This window comes from Thunnus thynnus, chromosome 1, assembly GCF_963924715.1.
Source record: "Thunnus thynnus chromosome 1, fThuThy2.1, whole genome shotgun sequence".
NCBI lineage: Eukaryota > Metazoa > Chordata > Actinopteri > Scombriformes > Scombridae > Thunnus > Thunnus thynnus.
In genome coordinates this window covers 10,251,344-10,274,857 of record NC_089517.1, presented here as the reverse complement: position 1 = coordinate 10,274,857, position 23,514 = coordinate 10,251,344, and the positions used below count along the sequence as shown (strand labels likewise).

The 23,514-nt window shown below is 39.0% G+C and overlaps 1 protein-coding gene across 6 annotated transcripts in view; it reads left to right on the top strand.

Annotated features, from left to right (window-relative positions):
* The window catches only part of myo9aa (myosin IXAa), a 110,753-nt gene that overhangs the window by 47,419 nt on the left and 39,820 nt on the right, over positions 1–23,514 (top strand). For 4 of the 6 annotated variants that reach the window (XM_067581648.1, XM_067581417.1, XM_067581723.1 and 1 more), the window contains exons 3-8: positions 13,306–13,400; positions 13,485–13,547; positions 15,472–15,571; positions 17,741–17,794; positions 21,750–21,847; positions 22,100–22,226. In XM_067581648.1, the coding sequence (XP_067437749.1) occupies positions 13,306–13,400; positions 13,485–13,547; positions 15,472–15,571; positions 17,741–17,794; positions 21,750–21,847; positions 22,100–22,226 (537 nt within the window). The remainder of the gene's footprint in view (positions 1–13,305; positions 13,401–13,484; positions 13,548–15,471; positions 15,572–17,740; positions 17,795–21,749; positions 21,848–22,099; positions 22,227–23,514) is intronic. The other 2 variants (XM_067581559.1, XM_067581494.1) reach the window with 1 other exon arrangement.

Genomic DNA, 23,514 nt, shown 5'->3' with positions numbered 1-23,514 from the left:
AGGAATTTCTCAGTGTACTTCCTCTTTATTCTGCTTTTAAAACAAACGTCTCTGTTTTTTTCTTTTTCTTCGAAATCATCTGATCTGAATCATATCCAACTTCCTTGTTTCCGTATCAGCTTAACAACATCATTCAGAGAGCTGCTTTCGTTTCTAATCATTTTGAGCATAGATTCACACATATTTGTTTCGCTTTGAGAATAAAATAAAGGTGGAAATGCTCCTGAAATACTGGCACAAAGTCTGTGTAGATCTCTAAATTTTCTTTACATTTCTCTCTATCGCTCCCTCTTCCTTTCAGTCTCACTCATCTGTATCTCCTCATGCTTTCATCCCTCTCCGTGCCTCTCATTTACCTCATCTCATTACCACGATGAAACACTGCTCTATTGTTTTACCCCAGAATGTCCCGGTAAAGTCGGTACTGAAACAAGAAGCCGCTGCACTTGTCTGATCCCCGTTCCTGTTTGTCCCGCCACGCTTTGTGCTCTCTTAAAGTTGTAAGGAAATTAACTTTCAATGGATCCGGCTTTATTCACATTAACCCTTTTCTCACACTTAAGAAACCAAGCACTCTTATGTAACACTGGGTCAAAAGTTCAGTTGAGGAAATTTTTTTTTTTCTTTGAAATTGTCCCATGGCAGAAGGAGCAGGAATAATGAGGTGAGTGACCGAAGAACAGAGCAGACACTGTTTGCCAGTGTGAGAAATGACATTGCGTCAAAGGCATCTTGACAATGTTTGAAATAAATCCAGTAAGACAGCTGTGCTTCACAGAAAAAGAAGGGGGCCTCCGCTACAAATAGTCACCCTACAGTCAGGACTGCAGGTTCAGTCATCTAGTTACACTGCAGAAGAATGTGGTTTAACTTCTTTTTTGGAAGAATGCAAGACGGCTGGCTTGCCTTCCTAATTTCGTGATTTTTTTTTTTTTTTTCCGATGTAATAGCCCAAAAATACTTCACCCCTTTCGGTCTGCACTCGCTGGAAGATATTCCCCCAGACAAGCTCCAGGTGCAGTATCTTCTGTCTCTCCTGTTCGTTTAGTGGACATTCATCACTGTCAAAATTCAAATGTTCCAGGCTCAAAAAGTAATGCTGCTCAAATTTGTCAATTTATTTTTTTTTAAATTTGTGTTTTTTTTTGTTTCTTTCAAGCAATGATTATAACGCAACCTTTTTTTTTCTACACACATAAGTTGTTATAAAATCAACAGGAATGGGAGAAAGAAATGTGACAGTATGGATGAAAATCTATGAGTCATGGTGAAATATGTGAACAGTGCCTTTACAGCGAGCCTGATTTGTGCTGTGAGGGATCAAAAAAAAAGATAAGCACAGATTTTTTTTTTGCTCCGAGTTGAAACATGTTCAATTCTTCTTCACATCTTTGCCTCGATTAACATCTTTATATTTGCGTAAATTGACCTCATGTTCTGTCTGAACACATTTTTAAGAGGTGTAACCTTTTTAAAAGAGCACTCCATTAATTCAGCATCGCACTCCTACAACACTATCTTAACTTTTTTTCAGTGGTAATCCCCAAAACTTTGATGTGTAAACTCAGCGGAGTTCCCCCTTCGACGTGATCTGCTCGGGGTCACGTTAACTTCGTACTTCTGCATCTGTCCAATATCCATTTAATCATGCTGCAAATGATAAGAACAAGATAACTGTGTTGTTGTCTTTTTAAGCCAATATTCACAAAGCGGCGTGCTCGGATAAGTCCCGGTGTGAGTCTTAATTTCCCGTTTCAGTTTCTAGTCGTGTTGAAATGTCACCTCCTTGCTTGTGGCCATACGTACAGCTGAGCCCGGTCATCAACATCTCCAATTTTAGCTGCGTATTGGAGAGCTCTGTGTGTAAACATACTGTACACATAGCGATCCACACACGTGACTCTCGCTTCTCTCTCAGTATGAGTAGATGTGTGTGTGTGTGTGTGTGTCTGTGGGATGTATCTCTGCTCTGTGTGTGTCTGCTGGCAGGGGGGGAATTTCTGGTGGGAACTTAAAAACAAAGAGGATTAACCTTCAATTTATATATATATATAATAACTGATTTGTAACACTATAGTATAGTTGTTAGCAGGCAGAAGTGTTTATTAATGTATTTAACACCTATAACTCCTCCTGTAAGTATAGACTTACACTTACAAGTGGACTTATGTCTGCTCGGAAATGCTAAACGGGGGGACTTTTAAGTGTCACCACTTTCTTTTGCGTATATATGCTTGTGCACTGGTATCAGTGATGAATCAGAGAAAGTGAGGGAAATCAGAAACACAATAGAGCTGGGATCAGATGCCAGAGGAAGCTGACCCCACACACACTCTCACACACACACACACACACATATCTTTATTGCAGATAAGGAATAATAACTGGGAAGCTAACTGTGCTGACTCACTACAGAAGGAAAACAAGGAAACCTCAGAAAGCATGCTTCCATCCAAAAATGGTGCAGGCTGTCTTCTGATCAATCAGCATCAGATGGAAAATCAAAAAGGAGATCAATCAGGTCTGTCATTGATTGAAATGTTGAGCTCAGTCCTTCAGTTTTGATCTTAGTGTCACTTTTATACCAATCAGTGTAAATGATGAGCACACTATGATGATGCTTCAGTCCTTTTCAGTTTCATGTATTTTATTGTTTTAGGGTCAGTTAAAGTCTTTTATCATTGCTCTTATCAGTATTATTTTATGTTTTCATCAAGGTTAAGGGTATATACTGTTCACTGTGGATTGAGAACAATTTCCTCCTCCTGGCCTTTGTAAAATCCATCACTTGACACAAACAACAAATAAGTTGTGTCTGTGCTCCCGACTATTTGTTTGTACAGAGTTTTCTCTTGTAATTAACGTTATGCTGCTAACATAACTAAATGGAAACATGCTAACTTACAGTAGGATCAGATTATGATGACTAAAGTCTCTCTCTATACCTCTTAGATCATTATCAGTGAACACAGGCAAATTCATGCATTATGAGATCCTACATGATATGGTTCACTAGAGCTGCTGTGGTATTGATGTTTTTTCTTTACTGCACAAATTAATGAAGCCATTCAATGTGTTGTTATGAAATATTTGGTTCCTAAATACCGTACTGGCCCAAATATAAGACGACCCTGATCATAAGACAACCACCCTTTTCCAACAGCTGTTTTTGGAAGCGGTCAAAAATGATTTTCTCCAGCAGTTAGCATTTGTAAGACTGCCTGTTTGTCTTTTTGAGCTCCTTATCATCTGTGACAGTGGTATTTGGCAGCTTGACATATTCCGTTTCTGCAGTAGAGATGTCTGAAGACGCTTTGGACTCATTTTCACTTGTCATGAATTTAATTCCTCCGTGGCAGAAAAACATGTTACATGAGCCCTCAGAAAACTCCTACAGGTTAAAGTGGACTAACTCAAACACTGACTGACTCTCACTATAAACAGACTATAAGACACTTGCAAGCTTAGCAACATTAAGGCTACAGACAACCCATAATGCAACACTCTGTGTAGGAGTTGGTTTTACATCGGTACTTTATCTGATGTTTTGAACACGTAATTGTCTAGACCCTGAATATAAGATGACCCATTTCCTGTCTTATACTCGGATCAATGCTGTAAACTTTTCAAATGCATTTATTCTTGTAGTCTATTCTTTGTAGCCTCTATAGTCTAAATGTCTCTTTATTCTAGTGTTGTCTTTAAGAGTCTGACTGTGCAGCAGGAATAGTGGTCAGCATTCGGCAAGCACGTGATCAGCTTGACTCTGTGGTGGGCGTGATGTTGATTGCGTTACCGCGGTAACTGCAGCAACTCTATGGTTCACCAGTATTGCTAGATCCCCACAATTTCCTGGCTAATATAGTCTCACTGTTCAAACACAGTACAATGACAGAAGACTCTTTACTGCCTTTTATGTAGGCAAATCTGCTAAATTCCAGGTTTTTGAAAGTGTGTGAAATGCAGCAAATTTGGTTCTGACTGAGGAGCCTTTTGTAACTCAGGAATGTGATTTTTTTTTTTTTTTTTCTGACTCATCTTCTCTAATTCAGAGAGGTTTATGTTATATGAGAGATGTCTCTGATAGCTGAGGAGTCCTGCAGCTCCATGATTATTTTTCTATTAGGCCGGTCTTTCATCTTCATCCCTGTGACTAATGTTCACTTCCTTCTTACAAACTCAGGAGGACTTTCTAATTGAGCCAAATACTTCAGTCAACCATTGCATTGATCAAAAGGCCACTGCTTTTTCAAATTAGTCTTTTGCTTCATCATTGTTCTCTCTCTTTGTTTCTCTCTCACACACACAAATCTCTACCATCTTGTTCTGTATATTTTTTCTGTCTCATAACATGAGATCCTGTCCACCAACTGTCACTGTTGTTCATGTCACAAGATACGGTTTTATAGACGTTACGTCACAGTTAATTAAATAAAAGAATTTGGCCACCAGCGAAAGTAAACACGCGTAATTTGCTTGTTGAATGAATAAGCTAGCAAGCTAATTATATTTTAAGCACAAATGGCATGTTTGCTTTGAAATATTCCAGACACAGGCAGAGCATCATTCTTTAATCTAAAATCTAATGTCTTAGATCTGTGTTTTAGAGTTGGAGAGATGTTTCCTTTTAAATATTCTGAATAGTATTTTTTTGCCTTGTAATGTTAAACAAAACAGAATTTTGAAGGCAATTAGCTAAATATCTGAATCTGAAAATATAAGATTTTACATTTAGGCTCTTACAGAAGTGTATTACTGCCACAGTGCCAAAAAAACTGCTGTTTGTCTTTGTTGTGTTAAAAGTTTTTTAACAAGGTATTTTTGCAAGATATTTCTCATGGTATTATGATCTTCTCATTATTACTACATAAAAAACTAATTATGTTTTAACAAGAAACGTTTCTTGTTATAACAGTACATCACTTTATGTTGTTGCTTCTTGAGACTTATCTCATTAAAAGAAGAACTCTCATTTTATTTCTTTTATTCCGAGGTGCACTTTATGCCTTTTATTAGATAGTGCTAGTGACGATATGGATGTTTTCTTACCGCAGTGAAAAAGCAACGTATCCCCACAGTTAATCCAATAAGGCCTACAAGTCTTTATAGTCGGGGGTTCCTTTTTAAGAAAATCTGAACCTTAAATTCTCTTGGACACAGCAGCTGACAAAAACCCCAAACAAACTAATTCTGAGGTTTCTGGCAGTTCATTCAAGCCTGATGCCTCTTGCCAGTGTTGCACAGCCTGTCAAGCTTGGCGTCTATAGTACTAATTTCAGTGGACCATCAGATCTGCTCCCAGGGGGTGTTTGAGGCCGAATAATGTTGAGCTTTATGTGAAATTATGTAAGACAGCAGGATCTAGTGCGTTGTTGCAGAAAAAGTTTGATTCTTCAAGCTAAGCAAGGGACCTTACCAAACATTGGCACAGTTTTAATTGGCTGAATCACATTTTCCTGCGTCATTTAGTGGTTGGATGTGTTTTGCATGGATACTCTTTGCAAAAAAGAAAAAATGTAGGGACATGATCTGTATCTCTTAACTGTAAACAGAGGTGAAGTGTTTGTGTTGCCATCCATTGTGGTATTTCACTCATTATTATTCAATAGTTATTTAGGTATGCAAAATGACAGTACACTAATGTTTTGACAGTTTGTTTTAGGACTGAACACTTAACCAAATTGATCAAATTATCAACATAATGAGTCTCTTACCAAGCTACATTTACTCATAGTCACATCAGCAAAATGATTAGTTGATCAACAGAAAATTAATTGCCAATATTTTTAATAACAGATTGATTGTTAAAGTCATTTATCAAGCAAAATGTCAAATATTTATTGGTCTTAGCTACACTAATATGAGGATTTTCTGCTGTTATGACCCGGTTCTTTGGCCACAAAAAAATAGGAGACACATCATGTTACAGGAGTAACAAAAGATAATTTATTGAATCATATTAAACAAATTAACTAAATATTTACGATATGGCATGTTGTATGGTGCCTAAAAGAAGCAAAAACAAAGAACTAAAGCAACATTACCAAATTAAAAAGTCATCCACGGGGTAGACGGGGGAGCTGGAACAGCAGCCGAGTGCACAAAATGTCAGCCAGAGAGCAGCTGCTAGCTGCGGCCAGGCTTTATCACTTGGGAACACGGACGCCAGGTGTTCCCATTCGAGCCAACGAGACACCAGCAGAGCAAAGCAGACAGACACGTGAACACATAGCAAACCAAAGATGACACAACAGGGGTCTACACTTCTGCTTTAATCTGTTTTTGTATCATCGTAAACGGTATATCTTTGGGTTTTTAGATGGCTGGTCGGACAGAACAAACAAACTTGAAGAAGTCGTGGGCGTGTTTTACAGACATTGAACAACATTTAAAGGCTCTATATGTAGGAATCAGAAACTCCCTCTCATTAGTGACACCGGTGGCCATTAAGTGAACTGCAGTCAGCATCCTGTTGCTCGCGCATGTGCTCACTTACTGAGCGAGCAACAGCACGAGACTGCAGGTGATGTCTTTTGCCTCACTTACACTTTTCAAATGAACATTAAAGATCTCTAGCGTTGTGTTTTGCACCATGACCTGACCTGACCCGCAAACCACCAATTGTGTTTTTGTTTTTTTTACCAATCATGTTTACAAAAATGAGCTGTGGCCAGGGAGCTACGCCCTGCGGTTTTGTTGTGAAATGTGTGTTTATTACCGCTTTTGGACTACCAATAGAAAAAACAAAAGGGGTAAGCTATGTTCTGCGATCGCTCAGGAACTTGTTTTCTGCTCCTTTGTTGAGTAAACAACATTTTAGCTGTGGTGGTCAGGAGTGGGTGACTTGTCATTGCGGCGGTGTTTGTTGTGCAACGTGTTGTGGTTGATGGAGGCAGCTAGCTGTCTCATTAGCTAGAGAGCTAATATCTGCAGGGTATTTCTACTTGGATAGCGCTGTTTTTGTTGTGGTCGATGCCGGTTGTTTGTTAATGTTAGCAGGAGAGAGTGCGCAAAAACATCATATCCATTGGATTTTCGCCGAAAATTCAGCCCATGTCCTTCACATAGAAATCAGTCCACAGGCAACACAGACAACCGAGAAAGTCGGGGAAGTCGGGGTCTCATTTGTTTTAGGTTCTGTTACAATTAATAAATGTAAACTGCGTCATAATTCTTACATACAGAACCTTTAGTCAATTAATTGAAAATACAATTTACAGATTAATTGATAATGACAGTTGTTAGTTGAAGTCCTGATCACAGATACCTATAAATAAATTGTGTGAATCCCACATAAATAAACTGAGAATAGCAATAACAATCTGTCGCAATCAATAGAAGTTTAACCTATCAGCCCACAGTTTACTCCTTAACTATTTACATTGTAAGTAGTCAGGACAAACATAACTTATCCTGCACTGAATAAGTAAAACAATAGTTGTCATTACATTTAACATTATCAAAGTAAATTTATCTAAAGTAGTTTTAGGACTTATTGTCCAACCACAGAGTTTTTTTTGTACTTTATGGTGAGATTTAAAAGAAGAACTCGTGTATATTCACTGCTTCTATTGCAGGGAGGAAAACCTCCCTCTTAAATGTTTTACACTGACCGTTAAACCTGTGTATATATCCTGCCTCAAACACATTTCACAGCACTGTTTGGAGAGAACCAGCTAGTGCCAGGACCCACATCCCACCGTGCTCCCGCTTAGTCGGGAACCATGACTGCGGATCCCCCTGTGATTAAACAACCGCAGTGACCACAGTCCACTCTGGCCAGTATGACCTGAGGTGTGAGATTACAAGGCGCATGGTTATAAATTAGCCTCAGGAGAAAACTGTCTGCCCACACATGCCGTGACATAAGCATGATACATGTCGGGCTTAGTCACCCGCTCTTTCACTCTATTGTTGACATCCTGTCCTCATACTGTGGTGGATGAGTCTGCCTGGTAACTGGCTCGGAAGAGGATGTGAATCTACAGGAGTTAAATTAGTAATGCTTCTTAGAGTGGCCAATGATTCACACAAGAGTAATTTGCTCCGTAGCTACTGTCAGTGAAAGAATGCTGAAAATTTGGTGACACTTTCCTAAACCAATTAGCAGTCAGTCAGTCACTCAGAAGAATGCTGTTTTTATCTCATGGCCCATCTGACTTAAGGCAGTTTGAAATCTGGACAAAGGATTTCTCTGTGCAGTTTTAGGCTGCCCTGTCACATGACCTCCAAACACAACTCAGCATGGAAATTCATTTGTAACCTTAAGCAATTGATGACTTTCTAAAATATAATCCCTTTGTGAGTTAAATCAAGCACTCTTTTGTCTCCACTTTCTATCCGAGTGCTGAGCGTGACCATTCCATCTGTTTGAAACACTCCCAACTCCCCGGAGACTCGACCCAGGACAACAGCCTGTCTTCCTGTTTTCCCTCTCTCTTCTCTCCTCTGCTCTCCTCTCTTCTCCTCTCCTCTCCTCTCCTCTCCTCTCCTCTTGAAGAAGTCACTAATGAAGTCATTCTCCTATGATTAACGGCCATGTGTCTCTTCTCTACAGTGCATGAATCAGAGCGTACAAAGGCAGACAAAGACCCAATTACCTCACTACCGACAGGAGCATTAATAGGATCTCAATTGGATGCCTTTGTGTAAGGCAGGGCTGGAAGTCTAATTTATTTCCTAGAAGGAACTGCTAGCTTCCTTTTTTATATTGTGATTTTCCTGTTGGAGATCTATGACCTAATGTAACTCCTGACACAATTGTTTATTTATTTCTTTTTGGCAAAGCTAAAGTTGTGCAGATCAGTCGGCCAGACGTTACATGATTTAACTACAGTGTCTTATTGACTTTTCTTAAAGGGATCATAGCATGCTTTTCGTGATTTCTCTTATTTTTATACCGTTAAGATGTTGGATGTTTATGTTAAGCTTGGTCAAAGTTCTAAAACTTGAGGTGAACATACGTAATAATGTCAGATTATTCACGCCGTCCATTGGTTGCCTTTGTTGCTGAGTTGGTTGTTACCGTTGTCCGCTTGCATGTTTTGGATCAGATTTGGGTTCAAAAATGTATGCATGTATATGAGAAGTTTCCATTTTGAATAAAGAACGAGAAAAAAAAGTGAAATTCTACTACTATAGTTTGTTTACGTTGCCTCAAGAGCCACTGGAAGTCTGCCAAGGGGCAGCTTCTGGGAGCTGACCAATCAGAACAGAGTGGGTTCATTGGGAGGGGGGGCCTTAAAGAGACAGGAGCTAAAATGGCTTGTTTCAGACAGAGGCTGAACTGAGGGGGCTGCATAAAGGGTCAACTGAACTGAAGTGTCAGAACTTTTGACGGCTCTGCTCAAACTTATTTATTTTGTTAGAGGATGCAATGACAGTTGTGTTATGAAAAACAAATAAATAAAGCTCCCCTACATCGTCATTTTTGAAAATACGAAGAAAAAAAATGGATGAAAAATAGGTTATTATATAAATGAATAAACAAATTAAATCCCAAATGTGTTTTTTCTCTGTCACGTTTAAATTCCTTGTCTGAAGTTTTGAGGAATGCTTCTACACTTCGTTGATCAGGACTTGTAGCTCGCGGTCTGAAAACTTGTTTTTTCTCTTTTTCTCTGCCGTTATCCTGCCTACTGTGTTCTTGGTGCAAAGGCAACATTTATACTTTGCCACATGGGTAATTGCAATCAGACACAAACCAAGGGCAAATTGCATTCAGCTGCAAAACTTTATGGGCATGTTTGTGCTGTAATATCATTACAGTGCGATGTCTTTTGTGAATCGGACCTTGAGACGATGCAGATAGCGAATGCAAGTGATGCACATTTCACGGTGCTATCAGCGGCCACAATCCATTCTTTGTGAATGCACCCCTCAGTATTTTATTTATAAAAACATCACATCAGTCTTGTGGCATCCTCCCTGTCCGTGCTGCTCTAAATGGCTTTGACCGAGCCTGTAGACAGACACATTACAACCAGAACGCACTGGCACCATCTCAAGTCTGTCATTGGTCTGCCTAAGGCTCACTCTGTGGTCTGAAGCCAAGAATAATGTTGTTGACCTATTGGAGGGACCGAAGTGGTGCAAATCGTGTCTGTACAAACAGTTTCAGCTCTGGTGTCCCTTTAAGTCTTTGTGACCATTCGAAAGTTTAAAAAAAGATACTCAGAGTACTCCTCCGCTGTTATATATTATAAATCTTTGATGCTTAATGAAGCCAATAAGTTATTTTATCATGAAGTGTTGTCATTTGGTGTTTTAGTCTCTCAGAAACTGCTTTGTCTATTTAAGTTTAGGTTAGTGACTTCTTAGATTTCCCAGAATAACTTGACAACTCCCACAGGAGAGAGGGCAAGAACAAATTTGAATAGTTGTGGGTTGAATGCATGCTGTAGGTGGTGAGAGCAATAGTGCAGTCAAATAACTCTTGCAGTGAGACAAAGTTGAGAGAAAGTTACTCAAATCACAACATGCCTTGTTGCTGCTTTGCATTGTGTTCTGTTGGGTTTACTTTTGGTGGAAAAACAGATATATATCTGGCTCTTCTGTAATGCATTTTTACAGATTCAGCTTTTTTTTTTTCTGTTGTCATGTTAATATAGATTGCTCTGTTGTATTTCAGCAAGGGAGTCATAATGCCTCTGATGTTATAAGGCCAGTGTGACTGATGTTATCTTTTGTATTCTTGGAAATTTAAATGGTGGAATTTTCTACTAGCTCAGTGACCTAATGACAGCTGCTCTCTCTGGTGGCTCTTTTCAATTTATTTTGCATCAATTTACATGATGTAATTTAATGTTGATTATAGTTTTCTTGCAGCACCATTCCCTCAAGAGGTCAGTTTTGACATATCTTCCCTTCGGTTGTGAGATTTGTGTTTTATTATACGGAGCTTGCCAAGTTTAGAAAGAATACAAACTGTCGGCTGTAAAGCTGTCTTCCTTAACTATGCATCTTTTTTACAAAGACCAGGTGGATGAATACACAGTGCTTGAATATAAATCAACTTTCAGTATTTTAGTTGTTCCACATCCTGCTTCCTGCTGGCCCAACACAAAATGTTGAATGTCAAGCCATTTAGCAAAAAACACAGCAAGTTCCAATATCTGCCTAGTCTGACCCGAGTTCCTCACCCTGTCTGCGAGCAGGTTGTTTTGTCCGTGAATGCTTGATTTTTATTGGCTGTCCATTCAGGAAGTTCTTACTACATAAGGATGGTGACTGATGGTAGTCTGCCCTCATCTGACCTGTAGTTCCTGAACCAGGCAGGTTAGCCAGTTTATAGAGAGAGTAGTGGGGAGCTCATCTGGCAATATTGAATGCATCAGGTGTCATTTTAAAACCCACATGTCTGGATGTGAAAGGATATCGTCACTGTTCCTCAGTTTGACCTTGTGTGCTCTTTCTTTGTCCAGACAGCAGAGCTGAATATGTTTTTCCACTCTGTCTGCCCATTTTAGTGATTTTTTTTTTTTTTTTTTTTCAGCATGGTGAGTCATAAATGAAGAGCGAGTTCATTGCAGTGATCCAGTTTCTTTGAGCCAGGCCCTACCAGTAGCAGAGAGGCCAAATTGTCTTGGGTTCTTTTGGGCCCGGAGTCCCAAAGGCATCTTAATGGAATGATAATCTTTGCTCATAGACTTACAGTGGGAGAAAATATCATCTTAACCTTAAAATGCGTAAGAGTCCTGCCCTGCTCTCTGGAGTCAGAACAAAGTTTAAGTTACAACACAATGGCGTGCTCTTGATTTCTACTCAGCAAGTATCCAGATACTAGGACTAGGACTGCATTATAAACTCCTGGCTCCGCCATCTTTTGCAAAGAATTACTTTACCTGCAGACATTTCTGCTGCAGCCCACCACAAACTGTGAGTCAAAGTGTCAACCGTCATTAACTCTTATTTGGGAAAACAAAAAGCAGAGTTGGATTGACTTGTGTTGCTGCTTGCACCTGGAAAGTAGAACTGTGTCCAGTGCCTGTGTTATGTTGCAGCAAAGTGACTAGCAATCATATCCCACCCTAAAACAAAACACCATGTTTTTTTGTTTTTTTAATTCAAGTGAAATTTATTGACAGATGATTTGCAGTTTGCAGTGCGTTTCAGCTGCAAATGTCCACGCTCAGGATCAATCGACAGCGCTTTGATGTTATCTATACAGGCTTGTTGCATATAGACATTAAGGATTCAGTATGCTTCAAACAAACTATGTTGTACAAACACGTCTGAAGGCAAAAGCGTAGCTGCGCCAAGTAGCCACGCTCTAACACTGCCGCCAAGGAAGGGATGAGATGTGATGACTTGTACAAATGGGCGTAATGGTGCACAATTGCTCTCCTCAAATGCATTCATGGTGTTGCATTCTGTTGCACACAAAAGTGATGGGATCAGTTGTGTGAAGAATAAGAAAGAGCTTGAAGTTGTGTTCTTTCTCACCTCCGTACACTTGCCAATCGGTACATGAAGTCGACGTGCCTGTTGGATTGTTGGTTTCGAAAAGCTACTAAAATAGTCACTTCCTGGTTGGGGGGAGGGAGTTTGAGGTGCTGCTCATCGATCTAACAAGCATTTCGGTTGAAGCATACTGATGCATTTAGCTTCCTCCTAGCATGCTTGCATGTTAGTAAGCCTGCAAAGCATCGGCGCTGGTGAAGGGTGGGGTCATGGAGGGGTGTTTTCCCATTCCACAGACACAGGGCTCGGGGTAGCTCTAAGTGATTCACTGAGGAATTTGTTTACTTGTGGCGAAGCTACAAATAACTGCAGGGTTTATATGGGACGAAAAACTACTTCCCCTCCAGGCAGCCATACAACATAAACAGAGCCGCGAGGGGAAATACTGGAGCGTCTTATTAAAGCACAACCACTACACATGTTCCACACGGCCACATGGATCCCATTACTCACTGAGGAGCTTTTTTCCATCAGGACTGCTGGCCCCAGCTCCTTCATCCTCACTCTGGCAATTTGTCTTACTCTGACTTAAATAGATCCTAAAACCATGTTATTAATCTGTCTCGGGCTGACGCTGTTTGAAACTATGCAAGAGGAAAAGCTCGCTCCGCGCCATCCAGACTGACAGTGTTTCAAGACAATGTTTGGCGTGAGGCCAAAGTTTCTGTGCGCTTGACCCACAAACAAATTATCCACACCTAAAGTCTGTTCAGAACTTGTCCTCAAACCTCTGGCACTAACATGTGTGTATGATATGTAATATGAGGCCTCTACTCATTTATTTTCTCCAGTATGTATTTGTTTTTTTTTTTCTTACAATGTCTTCCTCTCTTTCCCCTTCAGGCATTTGGGAACGCAAAGACAGCCCACAATAACAACTCAAGTCGCTTTGGCAAGTTCATTCAGGTGAACTACCAGGAGAGCGGCACTGTGAGAGGGTAAGGAACCAGAGAGACAAATGTTTATCATTTTATTAATTTAATTATACATTTTATAGCTAAACCATCATGATTAATTTTCAGAGCATATGTGGAGAAGTACCTCCTGGAGAAGTCGAGGCTGGTCTATCAGGAGCACAATGAGCGGTGAGTACTTCTTAGAAAAACAGATCATGATCTTTAAAAACAAAACTATATGGTTACTGTTCGATAAACAGGAAGTGGCACTGAGATAACTTCACTTCTGAGAAATAGATTTAATGGTTCTGTTAAGTGTGGTTAACTACAGACATGTGGAGGTAAAGAAATACTAAACAAAATGTTTCTGACGTACAGCTTTAAAAACTTTCCGTCATATTATCAACATTCACACTTCTGATCTTGTGACCACATTCATCAAGCAGAATCTTGTGTGAGTGTAATTTTCAGGGTGCTTATTTCAATAAAGTTCAAAAGGTAAAGTTTAAGGACCCAAATATGGCCAAAATGTAAAAAAAAAAAAAAAATACAACTGTTTTTCTTCCTTATGAGGCTAAAACTTTAAACGTGGAAACATTGCAAATTTTTGGGAGCTTGCAATATTCAGTGTGCGTGGACAACTTCTCCTTTTCCAACAAATCCAGTTGTGTCAATTCCAGCACATTCTTATGTGTTATGCAAATGTTATATGACATTTGAACTGCACCATCCATAAAACCTTATCCTGTATCTTGAGAGGATTTTTTTTTCCAGCAGCCAAGAATAAAATAAATGGAGTTGAAAAAATGTGTGTAAAATCTGAGTAAATTTGACTCAGAAAGCCTGTAGTGTGAGCTAGCCAACATGTGAGTCATAGAGCAAATTGAGCTCTAAGAGGGGCTGACACTAATGTGCTCTTCTGGCTGGACGGTGTGGCGAGGGTTAACCTCACCATGGGGGGCTCACAGTGGGCCCCCTGCGTTAGCCACCTCTTATTGAGATGGATTGCTGACTCCATACCCATAAAAGCTCGTATGTGTGTGTGTGTGTGTGTGTGTGTGTTTATTTCCGAGAGGACCTTGGTCATGCAGCTGCTGCACATGTTTGACCTCTAACCTTTATGCTGCATGCTTACACACATGTACACACAAACAAAATGAGATAAATGGCCTGTCATGATTTTTTTTTTTTCTAGTTTCTGCTTTTGTTTTAGTTATGTTAGCATTGTGGCTGTAGGGAATTGATGTTGATCCATTAGTTCAACGTACTTGTCCAGTGAGTATATGGCCCTCCACACAATGAGGTAGAAACATTCAACATTCACGGTCTCCAGTCTAGATCATAACTTTGGTGATCACCTGATGCTTTTTTTTACACCAACAGGCCAAATTTTCTGTCTGTCCAACACATCATTTGATGACAAGATGCCTCTAAAATCAATGACCAAATAGCTATCAGTGTCAGCTTTCCCTTTATAGTATAAATGAACTACTATCAACATGCTGACATACTAACATGCTTAAGATTTACTTGTCACACGAACATGCTATATGTATGTAACTAAACTTCCTGTTTACACGTTGGCATTTTGACACATAACATGCTAAATGTTAGCAGACTGCCACACTAAACATACACATACTGTATTAACTTCCTGCTGTTGCTCACTAACATTTTAATATCTACCATGATGGCTAACACGCTAACCTAAACAGTTTGACCTAATCAAATAACTATTGTTGTAGCAGGCTCATTGTGAGCTGACAGTATCCTAAATGCTAAATGTTGATTGTTAGCATGCTACTACATCTGTGTTAACATGGTAATATTAACATGAGCCTATTAAAGTACAACTTAGACTGAAAGCTGAGCTGAAAACATTAGCTTGTGCTCTTTTTTTAGCTTATAATGCTAATGTCTTCCCTACTTTTGCTAACCAGTAAATAATATAATAATAAAAATATTTCTGTCCCATATTTACATGGCATTCTCATCTAAAAATGCACAGAAGACAAATTTTAATTTGCCAACATAAAGCTTGCATTTCTTATGAGTTTCAGTTGAACTAACAATAAGTGGAAATGTTCTTTTTTTGTTTTTACCTGTTTTCTAGAAACTACCATGTCTTTTACTACCTGCTGGCAGGAGCGAGTGAAGAAGAGAGGACGGCCTTTCACCTCTTGAAGCCTGAAGAATACCATTACCTCAGTCAGGTGGGACTTTCACCATCAGGCACAATAAAGTTTTTTACATTAAAAAAAAAAAGGGAGCTCAAGTAATCTTGCCTGGTTTTCCTGTATGGTGGTTGTTGCTGTGTTTATCTTTCTAATCTTTTGTCTTTTGGAGTTTTGTGTTGAGGGGTTTTTGCTGTAGTTTCCACTTATTTGTAGAGTTGTGTATGTTATACGTGTCTGTATTGGTGTCATCTCATGAAACTACAGACAGTTACTTCTGCCTCAGTCTCTGCAAACAGGAAAGCGAGAGAAATCAGGACACAAAGGAAACACATTCCACTGTTGGTGGCTTTCAACACCTCTTACATAGTCCCTCTCTCTCAGTCTCACACACACACACACACACACACACACACACACACACACACACACACACACACACACACACCAAGACCTGTCACAGTCCTAATGTCTTCACTTGTTTCAGAAAGACCGGAAGGAGTGTGTGTGTTTGTGTTCATTTGACAGTGTATTCATTTGTGTTTTGTGTGTGTGTGGGTTTGGAAGATACATTTTGGTCCACATTAACCTTTGACACATGCACTCACTCACTCACGCACACTCACAAAGACCGAAAGACAGAAACGGTATTTGTCTGTTGTCTCTCTTGCTCGTGGTGCTCTCAAACGGATGCCGGTTTCACATAACCACGAAACAAAGCCACAATAAAGACTCACACACATTACACGTATGGAATGTGGATGTTGAGTAAAACTTGTTGCGTCTCTGCTGCCGAGCTCTGACAGTCACGCCATGACAACCGGCGACCCGCTCCCCTCCTCCGAAATCCTTACGCCTACACTGAAAAGAGCAGGGAATTCCTTCCATTCCTGACGTGCAAACACACAAACACACATGCATACACAAACATATATATATACACATTCTTATTATTCTTGCCCTCTGTTCATAGTCTCCCCTTCTCTTGTATCTCTCTCTTCCACATTCCCTTTTTTGTCTTTTCTGTGGAGTTTACATAAACATTCACACTCTTGCACCGGCCAGAGCTCTTGCATGGATTTCACAACCCCCCCCTCCAGTCCACACAATCAAGACAACTTGTTTACAAGCTACGTAAACATTGTTGCAGATGTGCCAATTTCGTCGTTTATTTTTCACACCAAGGTCCTCTTTCATAACTCACTCTGCATTTTGCTTTGAGAAACCACACTTGTGATTTTGCATCTTGCATCTCATGCATCAGTCCATTAACTACAAGTATGCTGTACATGTAACTGGTCACTGCACAAAGCAAACTATGAGTTTTTCGGTTGATTTTCTGCTTCTGCTCCAGTTTTTTTAAGTACAAAATGAAAATCAGTTTGCAGAAACTTTCTTTATATTGCTTGAATATTAAGGAATTTGTGTCCTTTATTTTTCATTTCTCCAAAGTTCAGGTACTAGAATAGTTGGAAGTTAGAAGCAAAATTATCTAAGTCGGTGTTTTTAAACGTCCTTACTGTTGTACATTCACAAGATGCTGAGTAAAATCCAGCAGGCAAACTAGCAGACAGGGACACTGACAAAGAGTCTTTGAAAACATAATGCAAAATATAATGTAAAACAGTGGTGGATTCCATATCTCAGGCAAGTTTGAAGTGTCTGCAAGTACATTTTCACACGTTATCTGCATCAGATCAGAAATCATTGGCTTCCTGAAAGATAGCAAATGAATCATGAAAACTCATAGCGTGCTTTAGAAAACGATCCGCTGTAATCTAAAATAAAGCCAATCATTCGTTTTTAAATTCTGAATACGCATGTGTGTTGCAAATCTATAACTTTCATTCCACCCTTTGACCCCGCTTTAATGACTCTATACGTTCAATCGCAACATGTGCTTATTGTTTCGTGTTTGTGAATGCTTTTTTGTGTGTGCCTCCATCTCTCTCATCAGCGTCTACATGCTTCTGAATATTTGACTCATATCTGATCGTATGTACGTGGTATTTGTGTGTGTGTGTGTCTGTATGTAACGAATGCAGCTGTGAGGCCTTTCAGTAACAGCATGGCCTTCCATTACTGTTAGTAGCACATAAATCTGTGTGTGCGTAGTACATGTTTAAGTGTACAGTATGTGTTGTCATTGGAATGCTGCTGTCTAACCCTAACCTCGCCCCCCTGTAAACTCTGCCTTAACATTTCCAGATGACAAAGAGAACCCACCGACTGCACTGGGACAGTTACTGTGAGAGTGAACCGGTCAGTATCTGTGCTTCAGCTGTGTGTGTACATGTGTCTGTTGGTTGCTGGAGGAGAAACCTCAACAAGTAGTTCAGTCACCTGAGCACTTTGCAACTCAAGCCACACTTTTTCCCCTGCACACTCCTTCCCCTTCGCTCATTTTGTTGCTTTTTGGATATTTCCTGGTTTTGGTTTGGGTACTGTTTATTTTAGCTTTGTTTGTCTTTCCCTGTTGTGCTGCTTCTCTGAGTTATGTTGGTATGTCTAGTCATATCCTGGCCACTGTAGCTGCCTGTTTTTGCTGTAACCTGTATGACTTTTTTTTTGATCATTGACAGTCCAGTGTTTTCTAGTACTGATAACGAAATACTCCATGCTGAAAAAAAGGTCCTCACTTAATTACAGGAAAAAAAATGTTGCTGATTTTGAATTATGATAATTACAAATAAATTATGCTAGAATATGAAAATTAATATAACAATCTACTCAGTGGCAAAAAACAAAATTGTTGTACTAATCATCCAATCTGTGGCTAATCTATGATTTAGTCTTTAAAATGTCCAAAAAAATAGTGAAAAATTACCATCACAATTTCCCAGAGCCATAAGTGATGTCTTCAAATTGCTTGTTTTGTTGACTATCAAATACGACAAAGAAAAGCAGATCTTCACGTTTGAGAATCTGAAACCAGTAAATGTTTGGCATTTAAAACTGAAATGATTAATTAGTTATCAAAATAGTAGATTCTGAGTCGGCCGTCTGACTAGTGTGAACCAACATGTTCTGAGGTAACCATAGCTGGTGACCCCTGAATGTTTGACCCCTCTGCCTTCACTCGACCTCGACGTCTCATTCCAGCATTTCACTGGTGCAAGTGCAACTCAACTATGAGACAACTAAATGTTCAGAAACAGCTGGTAGTGAGGTGCCTTCCATCCACAATATATGAAATTACTCTATTTTGAGATGTTTTTATCACCTCCTTACAATAGCATCACATTTCTCAACTTTAAAGTTCAGCAGTAAAAATGGGATTCTGTTTCCAGCCCCCTCAGTATCATTCACATCACAGTTTCTGTACGACATTAAGCAAAGTCTCTTAACTGTTGGGACTGACAATCCTGCTCAGAGTTCATGACTAAGAACTTTAGATAGACACTTCATATCAACAGATCATCCTAGTTGATAAGTCCAAATGGTTCAACAAAGTGTAAACTTGTTTGTTGAACTAACAAGATGTTTCTTAATTCTCCAGCACAGATTTCCATTTAGATGATACGTCAAAACTAGGCATCGTTACTTCATTGTACAGTAGAATACTTTTATGTAGAAAAAGCAGGACATAGTGATTAGCTGCAAAAATGACTCCTTATAACTGTAGGTAAAACAATGAGCTGGTTACCACAATATCAAGCTTAGCAACACAAAATCAGAGAAGGTTTTCTTTTTAAAATCATCATTCTGCACAGGTGTTCAGCACTGATACTCCACAAACAGCTGCCCGGATAGACCAGAATGCATTGCAGCCAGAAGACATGTGTTAGTGTTTGAGTAAGGAGTGTTCACTCACTAGTTAGTGACAGAGTTACAGCATGTTTACACGCTCATACCTTTGGGCACATACCTCAAGGCAACATTTTTTTATGCTCAAAGACACACCCTTGATTATCAGTCGCTGGATCTGATTGAAATCACAGCTGCCACGGTGGAAATGCAGTGACTGTATGATGTCAATGATCAAAAATGTCTTTTGGGGATTTGTGTTGGATTAAGTGGTGGGAATGAAGGTTTCTGTTTGTTTTATTAACACATGTATGTACCTGTGCACTTAAATTCTTCAGTTACATTTGATTAATTCTTTAATTTTCAACTAATTCTATATCAGTAAGTATTTTTTTTAAATACTTACAATATTGCAAGATGCAAAATGTAGTTTATGTAAACACAGAGTGAAATTAGTGAATAGAAAACACTGTAAATATGCAGTGATTTCCATGTGATCAACCCTGCAGTGAAGCTCTTTATTATGAAAAAGTTTAAAAAGGAAATTATACATGTTGCAGTCAACTTTCTGAATCAGATATTTTATAAATTTTTATAACATGGCCAAGTAAACAGCTATATTATTACATGTCAGCAAAGGAAACATGATTTTTTTTAAATGATTATTATGACATTTTAAATGTTGTTTTGTTTCATTTTGAAGTCATTTATAACATCTGGACTCCTTAAACACCTTCTCAGAACATTGACAGATTATTTTCACTGGAAGGATGTCAGAACAAGCAAAATTGACCTTTTTTTTATAGACGTAGATTTCCCTCCTCTGGAAATGTCACCAATAGGTCAGGGTGAAGTTTCTGCCATGAAAGCAGAGAGTGAGGCAGGAAGGAGACACGTTGGCGTAAGTGTGAGTCTCATGTTTAGAGTGTTTGTCTTTCTGAGGCCTCGGTATGTGATAATTATGGCAGCCATCATGGAACGGGCCCATAAAGCAAAGAGCAGAGCTCACATTACGGTGGGTGTATGTAGTGAAAGACTGAGTAGTTATATCGTTACATCAAAGCGTTTGTATTCTCATCTGGGAAAAGCTCTTATCATAAACAGCTAAATACGTTTACTGCTTCTCATTTGCACTTGTGTGTTAAATAATATAACTGTTAATACACGGTATTTAAATACTCTGTTTACTTTGAAGTGCATTTACTCAAGCACTATACTTATGTACAATTTTGAATTGTATTTTTCTTGAGAATTTTCATTTTAAGCTGCTTTATACTTCTACTACTAATATTGTACCTTTTGCTTCACTACAGTACTTTTATTTGACAGCTATAGTTACTAGTTTCTTTACAGATGAGTATTTTACATACAAAACGTGATTACTTTATAAAATATTATGTATGGCTAATAGATTAAACTATTCAACGGTATATAAACTCAGTAAATTTAACTCCTCCTCAATCAGATGTAACATTAAAATGCTGCTTATGCCTCAATACACCTTCATCATTAGAATATGTTTCACAAAAACTATTCAGAATGGAGACATTGATATGATACTGAAGTTCATTTTGCTGCTAATACATTCATATTTAAGTGAAATTTTTATTTCAGGACTCTTACTTGCAATGTAGTATTTTTATATTACGGCATTTCTACTTTTACTACAACAGGTAAAAGTTTTTCAGTGCTTCTGCTGGTGACAGAATAAATATATTGTTTGTTTTTTTTGTCACAACTAGATCTATGTTAAAATTAAATTTGTGAAAAATGCAAGATTTACATGCTACAGTATGTAAAGCGCGTGCATCTGCGAGCCTGCATGTCTGCACCTCGTGTATTGCATGCAGTGTGGAGAATTTGCGCCTGCCTGTGTGCAGTTGGACATACAGTAAGTGCCTGACTCCAAACAGCAGTGTGAATGAGTAATCATCCTCATTGTATCAATACAAACTTGTCCTCCTCTGTTTCCTCTTTGCTTAGTTTAGATCATCCTCCGTCATTCATAAACAGGAACCCATAAATTGCTGCTCTTCTCAGCTCTTATGCCAGCTTGCCAGATTTCTGCGGATAGGTTTAAAGGGAAACTCAGGCCAGATTTTCCACTACAGGAGCAGAATCTGCACATGTTACTGTTGACAAGACACTCTGCACATCAGTCCAGAGAGTTGTTGTTTTGTTTGTTCCCAAGCTTCTTAATGATAGCTTATTTTTAGCACGAGTTACTCATTTCGCCTGCTTCAGGCTAATCTGCTGTTTTTTGTTTTAGCTGCAATGTAAACTAAAAAACTATTTTAAGCGTCTTTGCAAGACACTGTGTAAACACAAAAAAACATTTGTGCACTGTGTATGTCAACAGTATTTAGCAAGTCCTTCTGAACTTCATAGCAACTTGTCACTTGGCTTCCAGACCGCTCTTTCATAACGACTGCTGTAAGCCTGATGTCTCCCGCTTTTCACATTTTTGCAGGACTGCTTCACGGTTGAAGGAGAGGACCTGAAGCATGACTTTGAGAGGCTTCAGCTAGGGATGGAGATGGTGGGCTTTCTTCCTGCCACGCGCAAACAGTGAGTAACACACGACCGCAATAAGCGTGTGATAAGAATAAGTTAAATAGTCGCCCAGTGACAAATTTGTTGTGCAAAGAAGGAAGAAAGTCTTGTAACTCACAATACAAACAGCAATCACATAAATGCCCATAAATACCATATAGACATATTAGGAGCTTTCATTCATTTGATCACCAAATCCACATTTTTTACGCTGCACAATTTGAAAAATGTGATTTTCAGTCAACATTATTCTTGACTGTTGTTTAGGATCTTCTCCCTGCTGTCAGCCATCCTCCACCTGGGCAACATCCGCTACAAGAGGAAAACGTACAGGGACGACTCCATCGACATCTGTAACCCGGAGGTGCTGCCTGTCGTCTCAGAACTGCTGGAGGTACTGCGAGATAATGTGTTTTGTTAACTGGAAAGACCGGCACGATAATTTATACACACATAGTCTACTAAAAAAACTATTTTGCAGGTACAAAATTAAAACAGTCACCAGGGTTTAAATATGGGGGTGAAATGCTTTTGCATAATTTAGAATTTAATTATCCACTCAAAATTATATCATGCACACAAAGATTGTTAGGTCCCCGATGACGCAACAATTTCCTGACAGCTCTTATCTGTTCATTGGGTAACTTACAGGTCTGTCTGTCCCTTAGTCATTCATTCATTTTCATGTCTTCTCCAGCTCACTACTAGCGTATTGATCAGACATCCTACAGTACTTCCTTTTCACTGAGCGTTATCTTATCTTTATCACTTTATCTTAATGTTGTTATTCAACAGGAACTAGTCCTCAACATCCATTAAGTCAGTCTTTTCCTGTTAACTCTGTCGAGTGACGTCGGGGACGTGCGTTTCTCTCCATTCAAAGTTCGGTTTGCTCGGATTTCCTCGGAGCCTGTAGTAGTTAATAAATACACACGGGGCCCTAACGTTTACATTACCAACTGTAGAGATTATGGTTCAGTGACAGTAGAGCAAAATCCCAGTGACGTGATTTAAGTGTTATTGTTTGTGGATCATTAGCTAATTGACTGACTAGACAGGTTAAAAATTGAATTCTCAATGTATTCACTTTCTTTATTATAAGTTAATAGATATGTGTTTGTATAGAATTCTCAGGTCTCCCTTCTGAATAGATGTCTGTGCTGACAGGATGTTTGTTGGACATGCAGAATGATAAGAAGATGGGTTTTCCATACAGAGAACATTGTTATTGCAGATTTTTTTATGCAAACTTGTCATCTCACACCCAAGTTCTTTATGGTATTTCTTATGCACTTGTCTACTTCCAATCGTTTCTAGTTGTTTCTTACTTTAATAATAATAATAATAATAATAATAATAATAATAAAGATGATGATGATGATGATATTTTCTCCTGGTACTTGTACCTGGTCAGATACTTTTGAGTCACTGTCCTCTGATGCCTGAATGTTTTGCCTTGTTTGCAAGTTGCTTTGGATAAAAGTGTCTAAACAGACTAAAACTAAACTGACGAAGATGAAAAGCAGCTTGAATAGAAAGTGTTAAATTTCCTCTCAGCGAGTCAAAATGAAACAAAATATACATACGATGATGATCAAGGGTTCTGTGGTCACGGTGCACACTGTGTCATTTTGGTACAAAAAAAAAAAAGACATTACAGTGAATGATCAACTTTTCAGTTG